The sequence below is a fragment of the Terrapene carolina genome, unplaced genomic scaffold (assembly GCF_002925995.2).
Source record: "Terrapene carolina triunguis isolate 2854851 unplaced genomic scaffold, T_m_triunguis-2.0 Scaffold67, whole genome shotgun sequence".
NCBI lineage: Eukaryota > Metazoa > Chordata > Testudines > Emydidae > Terrapene > Terrapene triunguis.
In genome coordinates, this window is record NW_020664418.1 from 16,333,663 (window position 1) to 16,354,309 (window position 20,647).

The following is a 20,647-nucleotide window of genomic DNA, read 5'->3' on the forward strand; positions in this document are numbered from 1 at the left end:
AGCAGAGCAATGGCTCCAGTCAGTCTGCACAAGCCATTTCCATGAGCAGGGCCAGGCTGTGACTTTGGTCAGTTCCATGGCCGGGGGGGGGGGGCACTCAGCACAAACAGAAAGGAAGGGGGGAAAAGGAATCCAGCAGGGGGACAGCTGTAACAGACAATATTCACAGCTAGTGGTCTTAAAAGCCTTTTAAGGAATATTCTAATCTAAGTAAAACATTCTGAATTTGTATTGATTTTTTTCTACATCTTCCAAGAACATAAATTAATCTAATTTGACATCATATGAAGACCTAATATGCCATGAAATGGTTAAACATAATGTACACTAAGAGCAAGATCCTCCAATCTGCTCATGACTCTTTGTGCCTTTCCTGGATTGCGCAGAGCCAGTATAGCCAGCTCTATGAAGCCTCTGTCATAGCGGTCGGGTGGAAGAGCCCCTTTTGGTTTCCTCCATTTTCTTTAATTCCCAGAGGACTTGAGGAAAATTAGGCAGGACAGAGACAGGGTGATATTAGTTGCACCACTGTAGGAAAGGCAGTCCTGGTCCTTAGAAATTCTTGCTCTTTCCAAAGATGGTCCATTCACTCTCCTGTTGTGTTAAAGATTTCTTTCCCAACAGTTCAGGGTATACAGACTTCAAGTCCCTTCTTTATCTGACATTATGGCTGTTAGATTTTTAGGACAGAATGTTTTATGCTTATCTGAGGAGATCCAGACAGTTGTTTGGGAGTCCAGGAAGTGCTGTGCTGCTAGATAGAACTGATTAAAAAAGGTTGCTCAAGTTAAAATCCTTTATCCTGCTTTCAGTTCATTTAGATTTTTTTTCTTGTCTCTGGTGTAATCAAAGCTATTCCTGACAACTGTGTTTATTCATCAAGCTGTTTTTTCTGTGCACTATGTTATTATGTAAGGGACCACAGTGTAGTGTAATGCTGATTTTTAAAAAGAGCTCCTGAGGCGATCCTGGCAATTACAGGCCGATAAGCCTAATTTCAGTACCGGGCAAATTGTTAGAAACTAGCAAAGAGCAGAATTATCAGACATGTAGATGAACACGGTTTGTTGTAAAAGGAAGTCGTGCCTCACCAATCCATTAGAATTCTTTGGGAGTGTCAACAAGCATGTGGACAAGGGTGATCCAGTCAATGTAGCATACTTGGATTTTCAGTAAGCCTTTGACAAGGTTCCTCACCAAAGGCTCTTAAGGAAACTAAGTCATAATGGGATAACAGGGAAGGTTCTCTCTTGGATCAGTAACTGGTTAAAAGAAAGGAAACAAAGGGTTAGAATAAATAGTTTTCACAATGGAGAGAGGTAACCAGCAGGGTCCTTCGAGATTCTGTACTGGGACCTGTGCTGTTCAGTTAATTCATTAATGATCTGGAAAAGGGAGTGCACAGTGAAGTGGCAAAGAGTTCAGATGATACAAAACTATTCAACGTAATTAAGTCCAAAGCTGACTGCAAAGAGTTACAGGGGGATCTCACTAAACTGGGTGCCTGGGTAACAAAATAGCAAATGAAATTCAACATTGATAAATGCAAAGTAGTGCATATCGGAAAAAATAATTTCAACTACACATATCTAAGGAGAGGGTCTAAATTAGCTTTTACCATCCCAGAAAGAGATCTTGGAGTCTCGTGGATAGTTCTCTGAAAACTACAGCTCAATGTACAGCTGTGGTCAAAAAGGCTAACAGAATGTTAGGAACTATTAGGAAAGGGATAGAAAATAAGACTGAGAATGTCATAATGCCACTGTATAAATCCATGGTGTGCCCACATCTTGAATACAGTATCCAGTTCTAGTCACCCCATCTCAAAAAGGATACAGTAGAACTGGAAAACGTTCAGAGAAAGGCAGCAAAGATGATCAAAGGTATGGAATTGCTTCCGTATGAGGAAAGACTAAAAAGAGTAGGCAGTTTAGCTTAGGAAATTGACAATTAAGGCCGGGGTCTGATAGAGGTTTATAAAATCTTGAATTGTGTGGAAGAAGTGAATACAGAAGTGTTATTCCTTTCCCACAAAACAAAAAGCAAGTGTCATCTGATGAAATAACAGGTAGCAGGTTTAATACAAACAAGAGGAAGTAATTTTTCTTCTTCGAGTGCTTGCTCATATCCATTCCAGTTAGGTGTGTGCGCGCCGCGTGCACGATCGTCGGAAGATTTTTACCCTAGCAACACCCGGTGGGTCGGCTGAGGAGCCCCCTAGAGTGGCGCCGTTATGGCGCTGGATATATACCCCAGCCGACCCAGCGCCCCCTCAGTTCCTTCTTACCGCCCCTGACGGTCGTTGGAACTGTGGAGCGCGGCTTAGCTGATCTCCACACTCCCTAGCTTCTCATTGCTCTTGTTATAGTTAGTTATATAGATAGTTGTTCAAGTTAGTTAGTTAGTTAGTGTATAGTGTATATATATAGTTGTATATTGTTATCGGGGGTTTAGGGGGTGTTTTTCCCCTTTTCCCCCCGGCGCACAGCCGGGCCCATGCCCAAGGCTCCTGGCTTTAAGCCGTGCGCGTCCTGCGGGAAGCATATGCCAACCAGCGACCCGCATAGTTCTTGCTTGAAGTGCCTTGGAGAGGCTCATCCAGCAGATAAGTGCCCTATTTGCAAGGCCTTCAAGCCAAGGACAAGAAAGGAGCGGGACTTCAGACTCCGTCAGCTCCTGATGGAGGCGGCTCTGAGTCCGGATCCTCCCTCGGCGCGCCCTCTCCCGGCACCGAGCGCTTCGGTGCGCAGCGCCCCGGCGGGCCCAACCGGTGCGGCGGAAAAGACTGCTCGGCACCGACCGACGTCGGCACCGCCCCCGCCTAAAGAACCTCGGCGCCGATCCCTTTCTCCGGGCCATAAGAAGGCCGGCAAGGCACGGGACGTTGCTGCCGCGAAGATACCGGCTCCCCCGGTGCCGGGGGTAGAGCCGCGTCCGCAGTTGGACCGCCAAAGACAGGCGGCCACACCGTCGACTCCGGCACCGAGGCCGTTGAGTCCGGTGTGGACTGTTTCACCACCAAGGCTGGTGGTGGAACCTTGTCTCCCTTCCACCCCGGAGACCTTCGCTACGGCGAGAGACTTGATCGCCCTCACGGAGCCGGCGCCGTCACAACTCCCGGCACCGGTGGCTCCACGCGTCCTGCAGTCCAGGGGAAAACCTGCCCTGGTGCGCCCACCGTCGCCAGCACGAGTCTCTCGGCACCGCTCCAGATCCCGGAGTAGGTCCCGACGCCGCTCTGAGTCCCGGCGCCGAATATCACCTCGGCACCGGTCGTACTCGCGGCCCAGATCCTCTTCGCGGCGCCGTTCAACATCCCGGCACCGTCGGGACGACCGGCACCGATCGGGCTTGAGACGCAGCTCCCGGCACCGGTATGAGCGCCACTAGGGCTCGAGAGGCCGCTCCCGGTACCACGCCTCCTCCAGATCGTCGTCCCGTTCCAGGTCGGGATCCCGGCACCGGAGGGACTACCGGCACCGCTCCAGATCCCGGCACCGCTCTCCGGCACCGCACAGGGGCAGATCGCCTTACGACCGGCACCGATCGGCACCGTACCATCCGGTACCGACGGCGTCGGGTTCGGCACCGCCGTGGCCGTCGAGATCGGCGTCGCGATCATCTGAGGCAGTGGAGGCCGGCCACCTGCAGGAGACCGACGACCCTATGCAAGGGCCTGCGCATTGGTCCTTCTGGACTCCTTGGGCCTACCATCAGGCACAAGGAGCTCCGCTATCTGCCTCCCGCTCGGGCCGTTCGGAGCCTAGGGCCCCAGAATCCACCATCTCCCGCCCTCCTCCAAGGGACGTGGAGGCGCCAGTGCCCGCACCAGCAGAGGCCCTGGACCTGGGGGCAGGCGATGCCCAACTCCAGGAACACCTGGAGCAGGACCAACCATTGGACCCCTTGCCACCGGGGGCATCCTCCTCGTCCTCGCCTGATGAGGCCGTAGCGGGCACATCCGCCATTGGGCCGCCTCCCATAGACCTTCGGGCCCACCAGGACCTGCTGCGCCGCATGGCTCGCAATATGGACCTCCAGGTGGAGGAGATTGTGGAGGTCCATGATCCCATCGTGCAGATCATTTCAGTGGATGCTCCATCCAGGGTGGCATTACCGCTGATCCGCACGATCCAGGCGAACGCCACCACCATCTGGCAGACCCCGGCCTCTATTCCGCCCACGGCCAGAGGGGTTGAGAGGAAGTACTTTGTGCCCTCCAAGGAACATGAGTACTTGTACACTCACCCCCAACCGTGCTCACTGGTGGTTTCATCAGTCAATGCACGGGAGCGCCATGGCCAGCAGGCCGCTGCGCCCAAATCGAAGGACGCTAAGCGCTTCGATTTGTTCGGACGCAAGGTCTATTCGGCTGGCGGACTGCAACTGCGGGCAGCGAACCAGCAGGCGCTCCTGAGCCGCTATGGATTTAATATGTGGTCCTCGATGGGGAAATTTAGAGAGCTGGTTCCCCAGGAATCGAGGGAAGAGTTCGGGGCCTTGGTAGAGGAGGGCAAGCGGGTGGCATGCACCTCTCTGCAGGCGTCCCTTGATATAGCGGACTCGGCCGCTAGGACCCTGACGTCGGGGATAGCAATGCGCCGAATCTCCTGGCTCCAGGTGTCAGGCTTGCCACCTGAACTGCAGCAGACCCTGCAGGATCTACCGTTTGAGGGCCAGGGCCTCTTTTCGGAGAAAACAGACTCGAGGCTCCAAAATCTTAAAGACTCTCGGACAATGATGCGCTCCCTGGGGATGCATGTCCCAGGGCCGCAGCGCAGACCCTTCAGGCCCCAGCCTCAGCGGTTCTACCCTCCCCCGCCTCGTCCAAGACAGGACTTTGCTAGGAGGCGGGGTCGAGGCGGTAGGCGAAGGTCGACCGGCCCTCAACCCGGTCAGAACCAGGGCCAGCCTAGACCACCTTCAGGGCCTAGGCAAACCTTTTGAAGGTGCGGTCGAGGACGGCACCACGACCGGTACCCAGGATCCAACTCCCCCCTTCCGGGATCGCCTCTCCCGCTTCCACCGTGCTTGGTCCCGTATAACCTCGGACCGTTGGGTCCTTCGCACGGTGGAGAGGGGATACGCCCTCCAATTTTCCTCGCCCCCCCCCTCCCACTCCCCCTCCCCGTCCCTCTTCAGGGACCCTTCTCACGAGCAACTCCTTACACAGGAGGTTTTTGGGCTCCTCGCTATGGGGGCCATAGAGGAGGTTCCATCGGAGCTAAGGGGCAGGGGGTTTTACTCCCACTACTTCCTGATACCCAAGTCAAAAGGGGGTCTACGGCCCATCTTAGACTTGCGCGGACTCAACAAATTCATAGTAAAGTTGAAGTTCCGCATGGTGTCATTGGGGACCATCATCCCTTCACTGGATCCTGGAGACTGGTTCGCCGCCCTCGACATGAAGGACGCTTATTTCCACATAGCAATTTATCCGCCCCACAGACGTTTCCTGCGATTTGTGGTAAACAGGGTGCACTACCAATTCGCAGTCCTTCCCTTCGGCTTGTCCTCGGCTCCCAGGGTGTTCACAAAGTGCCTGGCAGTCGTCGCGGCCTTCCTTCGTCGACAAGGGATACAGCTGTTCCCGTACTTGGACGACTGGCTGGTACGCGGCCGCACCAGAGACCAAGTGCAGGCTCATGTCCGCATAGTGACAAACACTTTCCACGAGCTGGGCATTCTACTCAACAGAGAGAAGTCCACTCTAGTACCAACTCAGAGGATAGAGTTCATTGGAGCAATCCTGGACTCCAGACGTGCCCGAGCCATACTGCCAGACAGCCGATTCCATACCATCTCAAGCGTCATTCAAGGTCTCAGGGCCTTTCCAATTACCACCATAAGAACATGCCTTGTCCTTTTGGGCCACATGGCCTCGTGTACATACGTAACCAGGCACGCCAGACTGCGACTTCGCCCACTGCAGGCTTGGGTGTCATCGGTCGACCGTCCTCATCGAGACGACCTGAACATGGTGGCCACAGTTCCGGCCTTGGTCTTGGCCTCTCTCGCCTGGTGGACGGATCGCGCAGCGGTCTGTGCAGGAGTGCCCTTTCACGCCCCACAGCCCTCCCTCCACCTAGTTACGGATGCTTCATCTCTAGGCTGGGGCGCTCACCTGGGGGAGCACCATACCCAAGGCCTGTGGTCCGCGTCCCAACTAGCCCTGCACATCAACGTCCGAGAGCTGATGGCGGTGCGCCTGGCTTGTCAGGCTTTCCTCAACTTCCTACAGGGCCGTTGCGTGCTGATTCTCACCGACAACACCACGGCCATGTTTTACATCAACAAGCAAGGCGGAGCTCGCTCATCTCCCCTATGCCAAGAGGCCATTCGCCTGTGGGACTTCTGCATCGCCCACTCGATTCATCTCACGGCGTCATTCCTGCCTGGAGTCCAGAATACGCTGGCGGACCGTCTCAGCAGGTCCTTCCAGACGCACGAGTGGTCGATTCGCCCGGACATCATCTATTCCGTCTTCCAAAGGTGGGGGTTTCCCCAGATCGACCTGTTCGCATCTCGGGCCAACAGGAAGTGCCAGGCATTCTGCTCCCTACACGGGCGAGCCCCGGGCTCTCGGTCAGACGCCTTCTTCATGGCATGGAAAGACCATCTGTTTTACGCCTTTCCTCCATTCCCGCTGGTCCACAGGGTGCTGCTCAAGATCCGCAGGGACCATGCACGGGTAATTCTAGTCGCTCCCGCTTGGCCGAGACAACACTGGTACACCACACTGCTGGAACTGTCAGTACAGAGACCGATCACGCTCCCCTTGAGTCCGGATCTCATCTCTCAGGACCACGGCCGGCTGTATCACCCCGACCTGCAGTCGCTCCACCTCACGGCGTGGATGCTTCATGGTTGAGTCGCTCAGAGCGGCAATGTTCGCAGGCCGTCCAACAGGTCCTGCTGGGAAGTAGAAAGCCCTCTACGCAGGCCACTTATTTAGCCAAGTGGAAGAGGTTCTCCTGTTGGTGTGAGCAACGAGCTACGTCTCCCTCGCAGGCTCCTATCCCCTTGATACTGGAGTACCTCCTGTCCCTAAGACAGCAAGGCTTGGCGACATCCTCAATCAAGGTTCACCTCACCGCTATTTCCGCTTTCCACCCAGGAGAACTCACGTCCTCGGTCTTCTCTAACCCGATGGTCGTTAGATTCCTCAAGGGCTTAGACCGGCTGTACCCACAGCAACGACAACCGGTTCCGACGTGGAACCTCAACCTCGTCCTCTCCAGGTTCACAGGGCCTCCGTTTGAACCATTGGCGACCTGCTCACTCCTGTACTTATCCTGGAAGACAGCCTTCCTCGTAGCCATCACCTCAGCACGACGCATCTCGGAACTCAGGGCGCTGACATCCGAGCCCCCTTATACGGTGTTCCACAAGGACAAGGTGCAGCTTCGCCCCCATCCTGCCTTTCTTCCGAAGGTAGTATCACCTTTCCACGTAAACCAAGATATATTTCTCCCGGTCTTCCATCCGAAACCGCACGCTACTCGTCAAGACCAGCGTTTACATTCTTTGGACGTTCGCAGGGCCCTGGCTTTCTATATTGACCGGACAAAGCCATTTAGGAAAACGACGCAACTCTTCGTTGCAGTGGCCGACCGGATGAAAGGATCACCGGTCTCTTCACAGTGCCTGTCCTCTTGGATTACGTCCTGCATTCGTGCTTGCTACGACCTGGCCGGTGTACCAAAGCCACACCTCACTGCTCATTCCACGAGGGCCCAGGCCTCCTCGACTGCCTTCCTGGCTCAAGTACCGATCCAGGACATTTGTAGAGCTGCAGTGTGGTCATCGGTCCACACATTTGCTACTCACTATGCGCTGGTGCAACAATCCAGAGACGATGCTGCTTTCGGGTCAGCGGTTCTGCACACAGCAATGTCTCACTCCGACCCCGCCACCTAGGTGGGGCTTGGGAGTCACCTAACTGGAATGGATATGAGCAAGCACTCGAAGAAGAAAAGACGGTTACTCACCGTTGTAACTGTTGTTCTTCGAGATGTGTTGCTCATATCCATTCCAAACCCGCCCCCCTTCCCCACTGTCGGAGTAGCCGGCAAGAAGGAACTGAGGGGGCGCTGGGTCGGCTGGGGTATATATCCAGCGCCATAACGGCGCCACTCTAGGGGGCTCCACAGCCGACCCACCGGGTGTTGCTAGGGTAAAAATCTTCCGGCGATCGTGCACGCGGCGCGCACACACCTAACTGGAATGGATATGAGCAACACATCTCGAAGAACAACAGTTACAACGGTGAGTAACCGTCTTTTCACACAACGCACAATCAGCCTGGGGAACTCATGGGATGTTGTGACAGCCAGAAATATAACAAAGTTTAAAAAAGAGCTAGATAAGTTCATGGAGGATAGGTCTATCAAAGGCTTTAGCCAAGCTGGTCAGCAATGTAACCCCATCAGTGGCGTAGCCAGGGTTGCTGCCGAGGAGGAGCGGTGGAGAAAAAAGGTGCCGGTCCTTCGGTGGCATTTCGGTGGCCTTGCGCATGCACCGAAATGCCACCGAAAGATGGAGTGGCACATGCGCAGGGCCGCCAAAATTATTCTTATTTCGGCGGCCCCGCTCCCCTGGGCAGAGCGCCGGCCCCGCTTCCCCATCCGGAGTGCTGTCCGGGGCACCGAGACCCCCAGCCACGCTCTCAAGGCTGTAGTCCCGGGGAGAGCGCCCTGAGTCCCAGCCCTGCTCTTATGGCCGGAGCTCCGGATGAGCGCCGGGAGCCTGCGGCCCCGCTGCGCCGGCCGGAGCGCCGGATGAGCGCCGGGAGCCCGCGGCCCCGGCTGGAGCGCCGGGAGCCCGCAGCCCGCTCTACCGGGAAGAGAGCGGGCCCCGCTTTCCCATCCGGAGCGCTGTCCGGGGCGCCGAGACCCCCGGCCAAGCTCTCAGGGCCGGAGTCCCGGGCAGAGTGCCCTGAGTCCCGGCCATGCTCTCCCAGCCGGAGCGCCGGGAGCCTGCAACCCCGCTCCCCCGTCCGGAGCGCCGGCCCCGCTTCCACAGCCGGAGCGCCGCCCGGAGCACCGCAAGCCCCCCGCCCCTCTCCACCGGCTGGAGCGCTGTCCTGAGTGCCGCGAGCCAAGGTCTGGCTCCTCCAGCTGGATCACCGGGCGGAGCCCTGTTACTCCGGGCACCATGGAGCAGGGCCGCCGAAGGACGGAGTGGCGCATGTGCAGGGCCACCGAAATAAGTATAATTTCGGCGGCCCTGCGCATGAGCCGCTCCATCTTTCGGCGGCATTTCGGCGCATGCGCAGGGCCGCCAAAAGACAGAGCGGCGCAGAATTCTGGGCTCGGGGGAGCAGGCGCTCCCCCTGCTCCCACCCTAGCTACGCTACTGAACCCCATGCTAGTGGCATCCCTAAACCTCTGGCTTCCAGAAGCCAGAAGGGTAAGATGTGTGGAACTCTCAAAAATTGCACTGTTCTGTACGCTGTTCCTTAAGTACTGGTACTGGCCACAGTGGGAGATAGAATACTGGGCTAGACGGACCATTGATCTGACCCAGTATGGCAGTTCTTATGTTCTTATATTTTACCATCCTTACTTCAAACCATTTTTAAAAGATCTTATGAACTTGTACTCTCCCTTCCCAGGAGACTAATTATCCTTAATGTTTGAGTTTTATGTTAGCCAGACTTAGGGAAGGGGCTTGTAGATTGTTGCTTTTTGTACCATCTGTCACTGAAAGTCTCATTTCTAGTGGTCACTACCTTGGCTATGAGCATTTTGGAGTAACCGACTCTGATGGCCAAACCAACTGTATACCATATTCCATAAAGATTAGGCAGTACTTAGGCCTCACCCCAAGTTTCTAACAAAAATGATATGAAATTTTCATCTCAGTCAATCAGCATCACTGTCTGTCTTTTTTTATAAAGCTTCATAAGTGTCTTTTGATTTTAGAGATAGTGAGGAACTGAGGAATGATTTCAGGGGCAGTTAATACCCTCAGAGCTTGTACACACTACCACTTATGTCAGTATAACTTATATCCCTCAGGGTTGCGAATAAGCGACGTAAGATACATCGACCTAAGCACCGGTGTGGGCAGCGCTATGTTGGTGGGAGAGCTTCTTCCACTGACATGGCTACTGACTCCTGCAGAGGTGGTTTTATTATGCCGATGGGAGAGCTCTCTCCTGTCAGCATAGAGAGACAGAGGCAGAAGCATCTTTGATTGCTATACCACACTTCCCTACTGAACCTGGAATGGAATTCAAGATCCCAAGCCTCAGCTTTCTTCTGCTGTCAGCAAATATCTGTGAAACCTGCTCACGAAGTGTGCATCTCATCCCCCTCCAATGGCTGGTCCACATAGGGGATGACAGCCTACTACTGCTAGCCATTACTCCATTAGTTCAAGTGGCAGAGGACTGTGCTGTGAAACTATGATTCCACCCAAATTCAACAAGAATTTTTTTATCAGTTTGTTTTTTTAAAAAGTTAGAAATTATATCCAAAAATTTGTTAAAAGAGTGTTAATGTTGCAAAGTCAAGCACTCAAAAGTTAGGAAATACTAGACTTAAGGTTGCCTGTACAACTTTAATTTGACCCCACTGTGCATTATGATACAGTCTTTTAATTACATACTATTTTTTCACAGGAGCCTGTCCTCATTCAGTGTATCGGATGGGTGATGCACACTGGCTGAGTAGCTATTTAATATTTTGTTTTATCCTCATTAGTTCAGTGTGTGGCTCCATGCTTTATTAACTGCATACTGTTCAAAAGGGGTATTTTAAGCTAGAGAAAATACAGTGGGTCAAATCCTATTCTGTCCCTTTTGCCCATTTCCATGGTAGAAAGTGGGCAGAAAACCGCCCTAAAAGAGCTGCTGGTAAATAGAGGAACCTTTACTTAGAGGAATTCTCTGGTGGCATAGAGCCAGCATACCAACTCTATGCCATCCATTCCTGGTTCTCCTTCCTTGGCATAGGGATAGGAAGAGGTGTGGCCACAGCATTTTGCAATCCGGTGATTTGGAGTGGTAGAATGGCCTTTAGGGGGCACTGCACCTGGCATGTTAGAGTAGCCCAAAGGTTTCTCTAACATAAATCAGTCCAAACATGAGTCCTGATGCCATGGTTCAGGGGAGTTTGTTTGACTTTAAGTCACCCTCCCTCTTGGATTCTGGTATAGCTCAGTGGGACCCAAGGATTTGGCTCATTATTTTGCTGCTAGAAATACTTGAATCTTATACGAAAAGACTTAAAACAGAATGGAATGGGTCATTTTGGAATATCTACTTAACTTTTCTTCAAAATCTACTCATTTTGTGCATCTGGTGGTGATTAAAGCCTTCTTATGAAAGGGGTAGTGTATGTAAAAGTGCCTATTAAGAGACCCTGTGCTCTCATGGTACATTTACTTGATTCCCAGTAAGGCTTTAGATGCAATTTCTGAGCATTTTATATTCCAAAGAGATGACCTCCATAATATGGAAAATTCCACTTCTGTCAATAGTAATCATACAACTGTATTACTGAGCATAATGATATACAAATATGTTTTACATATGGACCAATAAGCTATGCAAGGAGTAATATTTATGCTTTGTACGTAAGGGCATTGAGTCTACATTAAAATATTGATTCAAAAGCCATAGTGTTATCTTTGTTTTAATTTTGATGTCACATAGAGGAAGAAAACAAATATGTTCTCTAAAATAAGTTCTGTTGCATTATCCATTTTGGGCGTTGTGTTCTTTGGGTGTGTAGTGTGAGTCAGGAATTCTTTAAAGCCAAAATCAAGACGTTCTAAAAGACTAAAGTGCAGGTGTTGCTTATGTACCTCAGGGGAGATAGTACATAAAGTACATAATTTGTCTCATCGTCATCTCCTTTTCCCCCCATGGCAATTGGAGGAGTTCACTTACATTTTCTGAAAGAACGATTGTGCCTAGTATTCACTGCGAGCCTTGTTTTCCCTGCCTGTATTTCTATATTTTCTGTGCTTTTTTATTTTTTAAATTTGGGTTTATGCAAGCCTTCACCAGAACTAGTTTATTCAGTAAAGTACTTCTTAATATTTTACTTTTCAGTTTTCTTTAATATTTTTCCCTCTCTACTTTTGCTGTTCAGATTATTTTTATTTCAGAATATCTGTTGTTTAATTTTTCTCATTAGAGAGTATGGCAGGCACATTCAAAAACAGAAATGCCCCAAAAGCAGCAGGAAGATGTTGGTTTCAGATTACCATGATCACTATATTGTCTGATTGGGGTAGATCTTGTTAGCTTTGAGTGTGATATTTCTTTAAGTAACACTCTGAGCTGTCAAGATCTAGGAAGACCAACTAAAATCAATTACCCCTTCCATAATTCAAAATTGTTTACATAAGAAGGTTTGCCACGACCTTTTTGGAATGACTGACTGTTTTGCTGAGTCTTACAACTCATTCAAAGCACTGAACTTCAGAGGAGATTCAAGTTCTCCAGGGCTGCTCCAACAGTTAACAGGTCATTTCACTTTGAATGCTCTCATAGAATATGTTGTATGCAGGGGTGTTGTAGCCATGTTTGTCCCAGGATATCAGAGAGACAAGGTGGATGAGGTAATATCTTTTATCGGACCAACTTCTGTTGGAGAGAGAGACAAGGATTTGAGCTTACATAGCACTCTTCTTCAGGTCTAGGAAACGTACTCCGTGTCATAGTTAAACAGAAAATGGAACAGATTGTTTAGCATAAATAGTTAACACACATTTCAAGGAACCAAGGTGAAGTGGCCTATTAACAACCCTTCTGTCATAGGTAGGAAAGGGGGTGGGAACTTGGGGGTAGTGGTGTTAAGGGGGTTATAGACTGTTGTAATAAGACATAAATCCAGTATCTCTGTTCAGTCCATGTTTCCTGTATGGCTTCCCTCTCCAACTGTACACCTCTAGATGTCATCTACCACCCCACACTGGAACCCATATGGGGTATCATCAGACAATTGCAACCCACACTTGATTGGGCCACATTGTGAAAGAAATCTTTCCTGAACCTCCTCTTCTGGCCTTCAAACAACCTCCAACTTCTCCATCAGAAGCAAACACCACGCAGACGAGGACACACCAACTCAAAGTGGTACCAGACCTTACTAGAACAACAGATGCAAAACCTGTAGACATATCTCCACAGTTACGATGATCAACACCCTCCACAATACATCTTTCAAGATACGTGGGTCCTACACATGCCTATCACAACATGTGGTGTACCTCATCCAGTGCACTAAATGCCCCAATAAAAACTATGTGGGTAAAACAATACAATCACTATGCTCTCAATTGGACTCTCACAAAAATGATAAAAGACAAAAATACCATATCACCTGGGGGTGAACACTTCTCACAAAGCAATCACTCTGTATTTGACACCTCAGTCCTCATCCTCAAAGAAAACCTGAACAACACTTTCAAAAGATGAGCCTGGGAACCCCTCCTGTCAGCATAGGCAGTGTCTCCACTTGAAATGCTACAGCGGTGCAACTGCAGCTGTGCTGTTGTAGTATTTCAAGTGTAGACAAGTCCTAAGACTAGGTGTTAACAACTTATGCTAAACAATCTGTTCTATCTTGTATTTAGTTGTGACACTCTGAGTACCTTTCCCAGACCTGAAGAAGAGTTCTGTGTAGGTCGAAAGTTTGTCTCTCTCACCAGCAGAAGTTGGTCCAATAAAAGATATCACCTCACCCACCTTGTCTCTCTCCACCATCTCTAGGGCATTTCACTTTGTTCCCCTACACAGTAGGGCAAGAGTGAGCTTTGAAATTTTTACGGAAGCATTTGGGTTCAACCTATAAGAAAGGGGATAAGTCCAGAAACCATATGCTCACCTCTTCGTTTGCAACATATTTCCCTCAACCCAGTTTGGACATCCTTGGACCTTTGTTTTATTTCTATTCTATGTAGCATCCCTCAGTTAGCTGTAGTTGTGCCTAGGTCCTTGGTTCAAGTACATGAAATAAGAAGTTACTAGAATTGATTCCATAGGTTTTGTATTGTGTGTATCAATGTATTAGATGCATAATGGATTTAAGTGCCTTCTTCATTGCTGAGCATAGCCAAAGCTCCATGCATTGTGCTTCCATGACCTCTTTTGGTCCCTACCCAGGCTGCTTCTCTTTAAACAAACAGTAACAGCAGCCAACTGTATTCTAATTTATAATTAGGGTTTGAAAATTCCATTTTCTCACTTGCTATTGGCAAGTGGGAAATTTGCCCTGCTGAATGTGTGACCTTAATAATTAATTTCTGCAGAATTTAAGCTTTGTTCTAAAAGAACAAAGTTTCTAATACTTACAGTTTCAAAGATAATTTTCCAAATATGAACTGATGAGGCACTGTCGTCTTGATTGTTAGCTCAAGTACCTGTGCTCTTGCTCTTGCCTTTCCGAAGAAGCAGCAGCAGAGTGATCTTAAGACTGGACAATTTCACTTAACTATTCAGAACCCTGCAGGGAGCAGTGAAACTGTTGAGAATCATGTCACTTTTACAGTGTTGCTGATAGTTTTTACAATCATCAGCACCAGAGAAAAGCACTGGAATATTCATGGGACTGCAGGACAAAAAGAAAAAAAGCACGGGAGATGTAGAGTACAAGAAACCTTTCTCTCCCTCGCATCAGTAAGCATTGCCTTCTTGCAGCCAGATGGAAGCAAAGGTGACTTCAAATGCATCAACACTCACTAGCCAGAGACTGAGACTAAAGGTGGGGCCACCTAGTAGGTTTTAGAGACAGCACCTTTTATTTCTTCTCAGTGGGGAAGGTAGGTTCACCAGGGCTTTGCACATGGAACTTGCTTGTGGGTCTTTCATGCATCTTGCATGTCAATATATGGCTAGTAAGTTCAGTCCTCTGGCTAGCAGTTGTCTTGTAAATTCCTTTATTTACAATATGCACATACTTCTTATTGCTTTGATCAAGAGTATATACGAAACAGCAAAAACAGCAGTAAAGCTTAATTTGTAAAACTTCAGAAAGCTGCTGTGATCAGACCTTTAGCCATCACCATTTTCTATCTCAAGCATTTCCCCCAGCTGTTGTGTGACTCTGTGATTGGCCTTGTCTGCACTAGACATTTTTGGGAAAGTCATCAATGTATTACTCCCTGTTGTCGCTTCACAAGGGGTAGCAACAGTGGAAGTGCTAGTGTAGACAGGCCATCACATTCATTAGTGTTTTTTACCACCATGTCATCTATACCTGCTCTGAATTGGACTGGAGTGGTGTCAGCTGTTATGAGACCATCAAGATTAAATGCATCTATTATCTTCAGTAATTAATCTAGTTTCTGCTGAACTACTTTTATCTCCCTCCTGAGCTACTTTTATCTTAAATGGCAGTTAACGCCGTCTCTGGTTTTCTTTCCCCATCTCAAATATATATTATAACTATAAATGTATACTTCATACCTTTACCACTTCTGCTATAATACATGTTCTCCTTTGGTAGAGATCGAGAGGAGAGGCTGGCAGCTCTCACTGCAGCTCAACAAGAAGCAATGGAGGAGCTACAGAAAAAGATTCAGCTGAAGGTATAAAGGGAGTAATATTCTTTCTAACTGAAAATACATTTCTATTTAAAATAGAATTTCCACAAAATAGTTTTCTTTAAGTACATTTTATTTAGCAAAGTCATTACGGAAGAGCCATATCATACCCTGAATTTTGCTACTGTAGTTCAGGTTTTTTATCTAGACATCTGGCTTATGAAGATGGGTCTGATTTTGCTCTCACTGACACTGTAAATCAGAAATAATGCCATAGAAGTCAATGGAATTAATTAGTGTAAACCAAGTGTGGGATCACAGTTAGGTCTAAATGATTTTGTACTTTTGAAGAAAGTCAAAATAATTTTGAATTTCTAATCTTACTATTAAAATGAAATTCTGGCAAAAATAAAAGTCTTGGTAAAAAAAAATTAAAACTGATTTGTACAGTTTGGTGAAAACAGTCTACAAACCAGTGTTACATAGAAAAGGACATGGGAAATGATGCCATTTTATGGGTCTTCACAAGTATCAGTAATGGAAGTATGGCATGTTCCTTCCTCTTCACTGCATAGAATATGGTCCCAGTCCTGCAACTGGATCCAATCAGAGCCCTGTCAGTTTCACTGGATCTCTGCAGAAGCACAGGGATCCAGTCATGTGGAGTCAGTTGTAGGATTGGGAATGTTAGGTAGGATGCTGCAGTATTACAACACAGCTTGTGAAACTCCTATCTTATGAAGAACCAAAGACCAAATGATAAGAAGTTTAAACATATATCTATTCTATTTTGAGAAGCATAAAGAATTCCAAAGTACTAAGTGCTATTTTTGAAGTTCTGGTGAACTGAGAAAATAAAACCTTTATCAAAGTCACAGAATATTAGTAGTAGTAATAGCATGATGGGAGTACCTAGTAGTGTCCATCAGGATCTGGGGTCCATTGCGGTAGATCTATACAGTCGTATAATTTTAAAAAACAGACTGTTCTTCCATCTCTAAGTAATTCTCTACTGTTGATCCCACTAATTAAGAAGCACTCTCACTACACATGCTCCTATTGTGAAATGCCATTCTTTCTCATACAGTTGATGTTTATAAGCTAATTTCTAGTATTAGGTAATATATAGATTTTGTGCCATCCTTGTTGTGGTTGATAAACAAAGCATTGTTTGAAAGGGTCTAGAGACTGTAATCCCTATTACAATCTAAATATTAATAATAAATCATTTCTACCTTTTTAATTGATGCCATGTTGCTTTCAGTTCATCAGAGCAAGCACGATTACACCAGTAATGTCTGTATGGTACTGGAAGTTGAACTGATTGAATTCTGTCTCAGAGTTCTTCCTGCGGAAGAAATACAGCATGAGCTCAGAAACTACATGCAACAGAAAACCATCGGACTAGATTTACAAAAGATGATGAAGTGATACTAGTCTACATAAATAACAGTATAGTGTTAATATTTTAAATTATATCAATAAAGAGTAACACACTTAAAATGTGTGTGGTGATACAGCCTGGTGCCTCCTTTTTGGCATTTTGGATGGTATTATACATAAGTTTTAATTTTACTTTTCATCATCTAGAACTAGACAGTACTTAATAAACCTTGGTATTTCTGAACATTATTCATTTCTGCTTATTTTTATTTGATGTTCTTTACCATTTGTTGTTTTATTTAGCATGATGAAAGCATTCGGAGACACATGGAACAAATTGAACAGAGGAAAGAAAAGGCAGCTGAATTAAGCAGTGGGAGACATGCTAATACTGATTATGCACCTAAACTTACACCATATGAACGAAAAAAGCAGTGTTCATTATGCAATGTTTTGGTAAGTTGGATTGAAGCAATGCTATCAAAAGTAATGGGCCTAGCTAAGGTTTCGATCTACCAGTTTTGTTGTGGTTTGCAGGCATGAATGTATTGTAAATGGAGTGCTGCCCCACCATTCTCCCCCTTCTTCCTCGCTTTTGTGAACAAAGTAATGATCAGAGCTCTGAGATGTAGCAGATTTTGTGGGACCTTCAGCATTGCAGTTGCATTAGGTTGCTGTTCCGTTGCACTACCAAGTCAGGCAATGTCCCAGAAACAGGGAAAGAGAATCATGTAGCCTAGGGCACCGTTCACTGAGCTGGAGCTAGGAGGTCTGGTCTCCCCTGTACTGATTGCTGTTTATTTTTCTGTCTACTATAGACTCCTTATCATTGAGCAAGGACTTCATAACCTACCCAAGAAGTCAGTGAAGCATCATTTCTTCATTTTATAAATAAGTTCACTGAAAGATTTCACAAGGTCACTTCAAGGAGAGCTGAGAATAAAAACCCAGTTTTTATCATATCGTAGACCTAAGTCTTGTCCACTTAGCCACACTGCCTGTTAGAATGAATGTGCCAGATCTATGTGCTCAGCTATCCTGTCTCTAAACAACCACTATTCTAGCCACTATACCACACTCCCTTCCCAGAACCTAAATAGAAACCAAGAATCTTGATCTCCATCATTTTACTGTTGTCTAACAGATAATTGTGCAACTTGCTGGCAAAGTGTATATCAATTCCCTCTCTACTGGTAGATCCAAATAGAGGATAACAGTTCAAGGGGCTGAGGTCTATGCTGGAGATTTCATGGTCCAGAGTTCAAACCCTGCTGACATTACAAATAGGTCTTCCTTCTGATTGCATACGATGGAATTTGTTTTTCCAGGTTTTTGTTTAAAATTGGTTTATTTTATTCATGCAGTGAGAAAATACCCTTAAAACAGGTTTTATAGTTAAAACCATTATAATAGGTCAATATGGTACAACATAAAATAAAACATAGATGTTCCATATTTTAATTATTTGCCGATATTGATTGCTTGTTTCATTCACTGGCAAGCTTGAAGATTAAGAGGTATGGTATTGACATTTACAAGAACCCATCTTTCTGACAGAGTAAACAGGTGTTCATGATTGTACATATAGCTATGGAGTAGTCTCTGCATGTATGTTACGAGGGAGGCTTGCATAGGTTTCTGTGGACTATGACCCAGAGGCAAGGTGGGTGAGGTAATATATTTTATTGGACCAACTTCTGTTGGTGAAAAAGACACGCTTTCAACCTACGCAGAGCTCTTCTTCAGGTCAACAGCTCTGTGTAGCTCAAAAGCATGTCTCTTTCACCAAAAGAAATTGGTCCGATAAAAGATATTACTTCACCCACCTTGTCTCGCTAATATCCTGGGACCGACTACAGTGCTGGCTACAACAACACTGTAACCACAGAAATAGTTCAGTGGCTGGATGCCCTGGGTTGGTTTACGTATCAGAGAGAGACATGCAGTTCTTACTCCCAGTACCTTGGATCTTGCTACTGCTTAGTAGAGTGCCATAGCTGTGATTCATATGTGGCATAAACATGAGCATTGCTCTTAACTTATTAGCTGAATTCCAATCTGTATTTCTAGGCCTCATCTGCACCAGACAAAGTTGGTGTTGTCACCCTCTTGTGCTGTCCCTAGAACATTTGTATCATACCTCATGTCCAAACACAGAATTATTTCAAATGGTGTACAGGCATTTACACCATTTTTTGGAATAAACTTGCTTAGAGCAAGAATAAACAACTTGGGGTCCTCCACTATGCCAGTCTCCACTAGAACACTAGAAGGCAGTGAAGAAGTAAGGGTGGCAATACTGTGACCCCCACCTACAATAGCTTTGCGACTCCCTTTTGGGTCAGGACCCCCAGTCTGAGAAACGCTGAGTCTTAAGGCAGTGGCTCTCAAACTTTTTTTTTCACGGACCACTTGAAAATTGCTGAAGGTCTTGGCAGACCACTTAATGATCTTTCCAAATGTTGTTTGTACTGTTAGCTAACTACTGTAAAGCGCTTTGGATAAAAAGCACTATATAAAGAAAACCTTAATAATTAACGTTCTTTTGTTCTACAAATAAAGGCACACAACTCATATTTTAATATCAGTAGTATTATCTTTCTAATGCAATGGATGTGCCCTCTCTCCCCCGCTGCAACAGCCCCCGAGCTGGGGCTGGGAAGGAGAGGGGTATTTCCCCCACCACAGCTGCCACAGAGCTGAGGCTGGGAAGGAGGGCCGTCTCTCCCCAGCAGCTGCAGCCCTGGAGCTGGGGAAAGTCGCCTCTTGCTCTGGCCGCCACAGTCCTATACGTCCCAAATTCCTCCCACCCTCTCTTCTGACCCCACTGCCCCCCTCCCACCTACCCCTTGCGCGACTCCACTAATTAGGTGGGTGGCCCTTCATTCTCTCATATGCAGCCGTCGAGGTGCGCACCTTAGAGAGAACTATCCGCGGACCACCTGAATGGAGCTTGCGGACCACAGTTTGAGAACCTCTGTCTTAAGGGCTTTTACATGTTTATATTTTACCATTTTTTAAATACATGTTCATTTTTTGTTACAATACCATAAAATTTAAAATTTAAATATCTAAAACCGTGAAATTCCAGATTTTTAAAATGCTATGACCCTGAAATTTACGAAAATGGACTGTGAATTTGGTAGGGCCCTAATCATCATTTATTCTCATTCCAGATTTCCTCAGAGGTGTATCTTTTTAGCCACATTAAGGGGAAAAAACACCAACAAGCAGTGAGAGAAAATAGCAGCATCCAAGGACGAGAGCTTTCAGATGAAGAAGTGGTATGTTTTGTAAAATATTTTAATATTAATATTCTTCTGGTTTACAGTGTCATCTGAAATGTAATATTTTAAGACAGATTTGAAAATTCTCACAGAACCAAGAACATAAAAAGTCAGGTATCAAAAATAAGATGTACTATTGATAGTAATGCTGACTTTTTTTAATATGGAATGTAAAAAAAAAAAAAAAAAAAAAAAAAAGGAACATTCAAATACAGTTATTCCAGTGAGTGTCATATAAATAGATTTCCTATAGAAAATGATGCAATGTATATAAATCGACTGTTTTCTAATAAGGTATTTTTTTCTATCCATCTAACCCAGTGGTTTTCATCCTACGGTCTGCCGACCCTAGGGGTCCTCAGTCTATGTTTAAGATTTCCAACTAGGTTCACATCTCAATAATTTTTTAGGGGTCGCAAATGAAAAAGTTGAAAACCACTGATCTGACCTATCCCGTACTTATCAATGTGGTATAT

At 47.0% G+C, this 20,647-nt stretch overlaps 1 protein-coding gene across 5 annotated transcripts in view; it reads left to right on the forward strand.

Annotated features, from left to right (window-relative positions):
• Nucleotides 1–20,647, forward strand: part of SCAPER (S-phase cyclin A associated protein in the ER) — a 356,482-nt gene that overhangs the window by 117,217 nt on the left and 218,618 nt on the right. For all 5 annotated transcript variants that reach the window (XM_024205417.2, XM_024205418.2, XM_024205421.2 and 2 more), the window contains exons 18-20: nucleotides 15,465–15,546; nucleotides 17,188–17,340; nucleotides 20,061–20,168. In XM_024205417.2, coding sequence (XP_024061185.2) covers nucleotides 15,465–15,546; nucleotides 17,188–17,340; nucleotides 20,061–20,168 — 343 coding nt within the window. The remainder of the gene's footprint in view (nucleotides 1–15,464; nucleotides 15,547–17,187; nucleotides 17,341–20,060; nucleotides 20,169–20,647) is intronic.